This window comes from Trichomycterus rosablanca, chromosome 13 (genome assembly GCF_030014385.1).
Source record: "Trichomycterus rosablanca isolate fTriRos1 chromosome 13, fTriRos1.hap1, whole genome shotgun sequence".
Taxonomy (NCBI): Eukaryota; Metazoa; Chordata; class Actinopteri; order Siluriformes; family Trichomycteridae; genus Trichomycterus; species Trichomycterus rosablanca.
In genome coordinates, this window is record NC_086000.1 from 16652209 (window position 1) to 16659590 (window position 7382).

At 39.0% G+C, this 7382-nt stretch overlaps 1 protein-coding gene across 1 annotated transcript in view; it reads right to left on the reverse strand.

Annotated features, from left to right (window-relative positions):
- slc24a4a (solute carrier family 24 member 4a) overlaps positions 1-6859 on the reverse strand; it is a 31434-nt gene extending 24575 nt beyond the window's left edge. The window contains exon 1 of the mRNA XM_063007929.1: positions 6483-6859. Coding sequence (XP_062863999.1) covers positions 6483-6642 — 160 coding nt within the window. The 5' untranslated portion in view covers positions 6643-6859. The remainder of the gene's footprint in view (positions 1-6482) is intronic.
- Positions 6860-7382: the final 523 nt, after the last annotated feature.

The following is a 7382-nucleotide window of genomic DNA, read 5'->3' on the forward strand; positions in this document are numbered from 1 at the left end:
AGACAAAACGACATTAGGATGGGCTGCACTAAATAGCTCAATTATTAAACATGGCTCTGTTATAGAATGTCACTTTTCTAATGAGCTCATTTTAACCCTGCCAAAGCTGCCCTCCATGTCTGGCATGGAAATGCCAAGCTATACCAATAAGTATAAAGCACTTTATTAGATTCTTTCCCTGAAGTAATAAGTCACACAGTGCTGTCTAGCAGCCTACTGGACAAAGCTGGGTTTGCTACCTGGCTGAATTTCAATTTAGAAGTAGTTTTTTTGTTGTCTGTGACCCTCATGTTCAGTAGTTTGTTAGCAGCAGTGTGTATAATCACACTCCAATGTACATAACAGGAGTTACAATAAAGTCATCCTAAATGTAGTTTAAAAAAATGCTAACTCTACCACTTGTGCAAAAACAACCAATCATTTAGCAGTATAATGTCTGAATCTCAGTCTGCAGGCTGCCTTACACAAGTCTGTTAAACTTTTACATCTCTAGTGGTGGTGTCTGTTTTTACACTCTGGTCTGTTATATGATTTGGTACATAGCTGCTCTTAGTGAGATGCTGTGTACAAACCCAGTTCCAAAAAAGTCAGGACAATAGGTAAGATGCAAATAAAACAGAAATCGGTTGTCTTTTATAGTTAAAAAATTAAAAACACCACATTTTAACCAAATCAAATTAATTGACTATTTAAATATATACTAGTTTGTATATTGATGCTGGCAACACATTTAAAAAAAAGTTGGGACAGTGTTGTGTGGCAATGCCAAAGAACATTAATAATTTATGACCAAACTGTGAGAGAAGGGCCAGTTGAAAAACATTTTTCTATGCACAATGTCAAATAATTTTGGTATTTCTCAATCTACTGTTCATAATATTGTGAAAAGATTCAGGAATTCTGGAGCAACCTCAGTCCATGTAGGGCAAGGATGAAAACCAGTGTTAAATGTTTGACCTTTAAGCATCCAGACGGCAGTGTGTGTGTGTGAGAGTCATGCTACTGTGATAAATGTACACATAGGCTTGGGAGTTCTTGGGAGTTCTCTGTGCCCAGTCTCATCCTGGATGGATTGAATGTGGTAGTGTGTGCTTATATTTAGATGAGTCCACGTTTTAGCTTGGACCATTCAGACTTATCAGTAAAGATGCAAAAGCCAAATTTGGAAATAGAATTTTAAGAATCAATCACTGGAATAATTACTCATCCTGTACTGCTTAATAGTTAAAAAGTAAATTATTATAGAGTAAACCTGATTAATGCTACCTAATGGCAGGCAGCATTTTATTGTTTACTGTCTAGTCAGGGATCTGCTTGTGGGCATTCTGAACCCACAGATCATGCTAACTGCAAGCCATATTTAGCAAACTATGCTAGCTTGTGTGTTTTGCCTCCTTATGCTTAAATCTTTTTTTTAATTAGCCCACCAGAAGCTTACTGGCAGGGCTTCAAGTGAGCATGTGCATATTCTTAGGCCTTGAGTCAGCTGGTTTAAGAATCAAGAAAAATCTGCACACGTTTAGGCTTACCTCTATTACCTTTAAATATGGGGAATACAGATTATTTAGCCCAACAGTATAAATTGAATCACGTTTATGAAATTGAGCATGCCAATTCTATTGAACAGAAGGTCAGATTTGAAGCACATATGCTCAGACCACTTTAAGCATGTGGATTTGATACTTATCAGAAGCTGTTTAAATGCATTTACAGCCATTATTCACCTCATATGAATATGACCATTCCAAATACTAAACAAATCTAGAATGTTTACAACTCAAAATGTTATATTGATGTGATTTGTTTTTAAAACATCTTTTAGAAAAATATAAAAATACATGCTTTTTCACTAGTGGTCTCAATACTTTTGGCCCCAAGTGTGTATATACATTTACTAACTTTTAACCTCAAACATTCACCTACGTTTCAGTCCAAGAATCTTAAACAATAGCAAGCAGCACACAACACTTTAATTCTGTAACAAAGTTACATACTGCAACTTTAATGTTTATTTTAAACACTGAGTACTGTATGTAAAATTTGACTTTGACCTCCCTTGTCTTCAATACCACCAGTGTTTCCCAATTTTTAGCATATTTGCAAATCTACTGTATGAAATTGCTTTAAGAAAAAGCTGCTTTTATCTGACTAAGAGAAATACACTATGAACAAAAGTTTTTGGACACGGCTGTTATCATTAAATTCTTTATATACCCATTGGAGGAGTTCAAGGTGTCTAACATCCACCAGCTCCGTGATGTCATCATGGAGGAGTGGAAGAGGATTCCAGTAGCAACCTGTGCAGCTCTGGTGAATTCCATGCCCAGGAGGGTTAAGGCAGTGCTGGATAATAATGGTGGTCACACAAAATATTGACACTTTGGGCACAATTTGGACATGTTCACTGTGGGGTGTACTCACTTATGTTGCCAGCCATTTAGACATTAATGGCTGTGTGTTGAGTTATTTTCAGAAGACAGTAAATCTACACTGCTATACAAGTTGTACACTGACTACTCTAAGTTATATCCAAGTTTCATGTCTATAGTGTTGTCCCATGAAAAGATATAATAAAATATTCGCAGAAATGTGAGGGGTGTACTCACTTTTGTGATACACTGTATATATATAAAGGGGAGACCAACTTCATATTAATGTCTGTGGATTTAGAATGGGATGTCGTAAAAGCTTGTTGTCCCAATACTTTCGTCCTTAGTGTCATAAATTTGTTCACAAAATATATTGTTGCATATAATCCTGTGTAATAAAAAAAATTTCATAATATGCCTTTTTACTTACTGAAGAAGAAGAAGAAGAAGATATACTTTGTCATATATACATATACAGGTGTACAGTACAATAAAATTCTTTCTTCGCATATCCCAGCTTGTTTGGAAGCTGGGGTCAGAGCGCAGGGTCAGCCATCGTACGGTGCACCTGGAGCAGACAGGGTTAGGGGCCTTGCTCAATGACCCAACAGTGGCTGCATAGCAGAGCCTGGATTTGAACCGCCATTCTTCCGGTTGATAGCCCAAAGCGCTACCCACTAGGCTACCACTGTCCCTTACCTCACACTGTAACTACTATGTGAGAATTTCACTACTTTGGTCTACTTTTTCAAAATTCTATATATTACTTACAAGCATAAACACATGGTCAAATAACAACTGATATTAAAAATAATACACAAACACTTCAGAATGTATTATGCACAAATGACATGAAAATGAATCAGGTTTTGGATATTAATGCTGAAAGAAATTCATGCAAGTTGCACGAGAATTTATTATGAACATTGTTTCTTTTGATTTGAATGATTTTATGCAATTTGTAACAATAATGGTGAAAAAGCTAAAGTTCTTAAAAAATAGGCAAACATAAATAAAAGCAAAATAACACAGGGCCATATCAAACACATCCCTGTAAATTAAAATACATATACATCCTAAAACAATGTTTATTAATGCATACTATTAGTTCATATTTAAGTACGAAGTTGTCTTTGCCAGTTAAAAGTGGATAAATCAAAGTGATTCATGTTTTTTCGTCACTACACATACGTGCACACATACACACAGTATATCATGTGGTAAATCAGCTATACTGTTCAATAGAATAAACAGCTACAAACTCGGGACCAGTGCTCAGATGACTGATCCTTCTGTACATTGCGTACTAAATACTTCTGGTATTGATATTTAGAAATATACTGGTGCTGGTCATAAAATTAGAATATCATGAAAAAGTTGATTTATTTCAGTAATTCCATTCAAAAAGTGAAACTTGTATATTATATTAATTCATTACACACAGACTGATATATTTCAAATGTTTATTTCTTTTAATGTTGATGATTATAACTGACAACTAATGAAAACCCCAAATTCAGTATCTCAGAAAATTAGAATATTACTTAAGACCAATACAAAAAAAGGATTTTTAGAAATGTTGGCCAACTGAAAAGTATAAACATGAAAAGTATGAGCATGTACAGCACTCAATACTTAGTTGGGGCTCCTTTTGCCTGGATTACTGCAGCAATGCGGCGTGGCATGGAGTCCATCAGTCTGTGGCACTGCTCAGGTGTTATGAGAGCCCAGGTTGCTCTAATAGTGGCCTTCAGCTCTTCTGAATTGTTGGGTCTGGCGTATCGCATCTTCCTCTTCACAATACCCCATAGATTTTCTATGGGGTTAAGGTCAGGCGAGTTTGCTGGCCAATTAAGAACAGGGATACCATGGTCCTTAAACCAGGTACTGGTAGCTTTGGCACTGTGTGCAGGTGCCAAGTCCTGTTGGAAAATGAAATCTGCATCTCCATAAAGTTGGTCAGCAGCAGGAAGCATGAAGTGCTCTAAAACTTCCTGGTAGACGGCTGCGTTGACCTTGGACCTCAGAAAACACAGTGGACCAACACCAGCAGATGACATGGCACTCCAAACCATCACTGACTGGAAACTTTACACTGGACCTCAAGCAATGTGTATTCTGTGCCTCTCCTCTCTTCCTCCAGACTCTGGGACCTTGATTTCCAAAGGTAATGCAAAATTTACTTTCATCAGAGAACATAACTTTGGACCACTCAGCAGTCCTTTTTGTCTTTAGCCCAGGCGAGACTCTTCTGATGCTGTCTCTTGTTCAAGAGTGGCTTGACACAAGGAATGCGACAGCTGAAACCCATGTCTTGCATACGTCTGTGCGTGGTGGTTCTTGAAGCACTGACTCCAGCTGCAGTCCACTCTTTGTGAATCTCCCCCACATTTTTGAATGGGTTTTGTTTCACAATCCTCTCCAGGGTGCGGTTACCCCTATTGCTTGTACACTTTTTTCTACCACATCTTTTCCTTCCCTTCGCCTCTATTAATGTGCTTGGACACAGAGCTCTGTGAACAGCCAGCCTCTTTAGCAATGACCTTTTGTGTCTTGCCCTCCTTGTGCAAGGTGTCAATGGTCGTCTTTTGGTCTTCCCCATGATTGTGTAGCCTACAGAACTAGACTGAGTTTTGAGTTAATTAGCTGATTAGAGTGTGGCACCAGGTGTCTTCAATATTGTACCTTGTCACAATATTCAAATTTTCTGAGATACTGAATTTGGGGTTTTCATTAGTTGTCAGTTATAATCAACATTAAAAGAAATAAACATTTGAAATATATCAGTCTGTGTGTAATGAATGAATATAATATACAAGTTTCACTTTTTGAATGGAATTACTGAAATAAATCAACTTTTTCATGATATTCTAATTTTATGACCAGCACCAGTATGTAGGACTGGAAGTGTATTCCAATCAAAGGGACCCTAATAACATTGGGTAATTGAAAGTAATTGCCAAGAGGAATGAGCCAGAAATAAACCAAAATGCTGAAGAATATTTATTGTTTTTAACCCTAGATGCTGTGAAACTAATTGCCAACGACTTTGAAAACAAACTGGTGAAAATTAGGTATTCAAACATTACAGGTGCTAATGTTTTCATTTGTAAACAATCTTTGTTTATTATTTACCTACTGTTAAGGATCATTACTTTTAACTAAGTAACTTTTTTTTACATGCTACTCTTGTGTTCCACTAAGTTACTTTGCGTAGGCACTGCTAACACTTTGATAAGCTTGTGAACCGACTTGACAATTAAAGAACGTCCTGGGTTCGATCCCCAGGTGGGGCGGTCTGGGTCCTTTCTGTGTGGAGTTTGCATGTTCTCCCCGTGTCTGCGTGGGTTTACTCCGGGAGCTCCGGTTTCCTCCCACAGTCCAAAAACATGCAAGGGAGGTGAATTGGAGATACTGAATTGTCCATGACTGTGTTCGATATAACCTTGTGAACTGATGAATCTTGTGTGAAGATAAACTACCGTTTCCTGTCATGAATGTAACCAAAAGTGTAAAACATGACGTTAAAATCCTAATAAACAAACAAACAAACTTGACAATTATTTTAAAGAACCGGTTCAAATGAACGATTCGTTTACGAATCGCGCATACCTACTAACTTATCTGTGCACCTTTACCCTTCATGCTCATCACATGGGTCAGTTTTAATCATGCAGCTATTAGAACCACTAATGCATATATTGTGCAGCTGTAGACATGCAGATAGGACAGTAATGTGCGCAATATGTCTTATACTGTTTAATACACTGCGGCACCGGGCAGACTGACGCGTAATGTGCGTTTTATTGTAGTCACATCCAGTAATACTGAACTACTCAAAAGTGAAGCTGCACGGGTGCTACAGTATCTACTTGACGTTCAAGTGTCATTTGCAAATACGCTTGCAATCATTTTAATCAATCCCTTCCAAATCCTCCACACTGAGTTGCGCATCGGAGCGAATGACACGCAGCAGGAACATTAAAATCACATGTCCACGCTGAGTGATAATAAGTGACTAACGCACAATCTACAGTTTTATTGCCTGCGTTAGGTTACTATATTACAATATAATCTTCGTGGCCGTTATACTGGACAATTCTCCTCACTCACCTGTTTTGGTGAGCAGTGCAGAGATGCACCAGGCCGCCAGCAGCATCCCGCACACCACGCACAACTGCGCCAGCAGCATCTCCCTCCTCTTGCGCACTCGGAGATGTTTAGTGATCATCGTCTTTTTAGACACGGAGCTGCTCAGCTCCTGGTCCAACATGGTGGCCGTTATGTTCACCTTTACCTCTAGAAACACCGGCGCAGATGGCCGTGATCAGCGGGGTTCGGCTGAGATGTGGTCTCACGCCGGGATGGATCGCTGTGCGTTCCTCATTGTGAATGCAGACTCTGGTCCGTGTGCGCGTTAGTGTTCGAGTCAATAAAACAGCCCGTGAGATCGGTACCCCAAAGGCGAGAGGATGCTGCGTTATAACCGGTGCATTTCTAACCGCATTTCCTTCTAATGTCCCTCCTGACGCTATTATAGCCTGCGCGCCCCTTTCAGACTTCACATCAAGCTATGCAGCCGGTCGTCCGGTTCGCATTATTGCCAAGTCAACACAACCCAACTGTTATAGCACTAGTAAAGCATATATAAATATATCCATACAGACCCTTATACGTCTCTCATCGTCCGACATTAACCTCATTCACTAAATAAACATGAACTAATATTAACGCAACGCTTTTACTCAGTGCTCTGTCTCTGATTCTCCACGTGAGGGGCTTACACATGAACACGTGACTGAGCGCGCCACTTTCTCCCTCCTCGCGCTCGTATACTGTAGAGGCTACTAGCACGCTATGGTCAAAAGTATGTGAACACCCCTCTTAGTTATTTGGTGTTAGCCACACAACGCTAACAGATGTATCAGGTCACCTATATAAAATAAATATGCTCTTAAATGTGTGGCAGTTTGCAAAAGTGAGGTCATGGTTGTACATCCAATTTCAAATCAA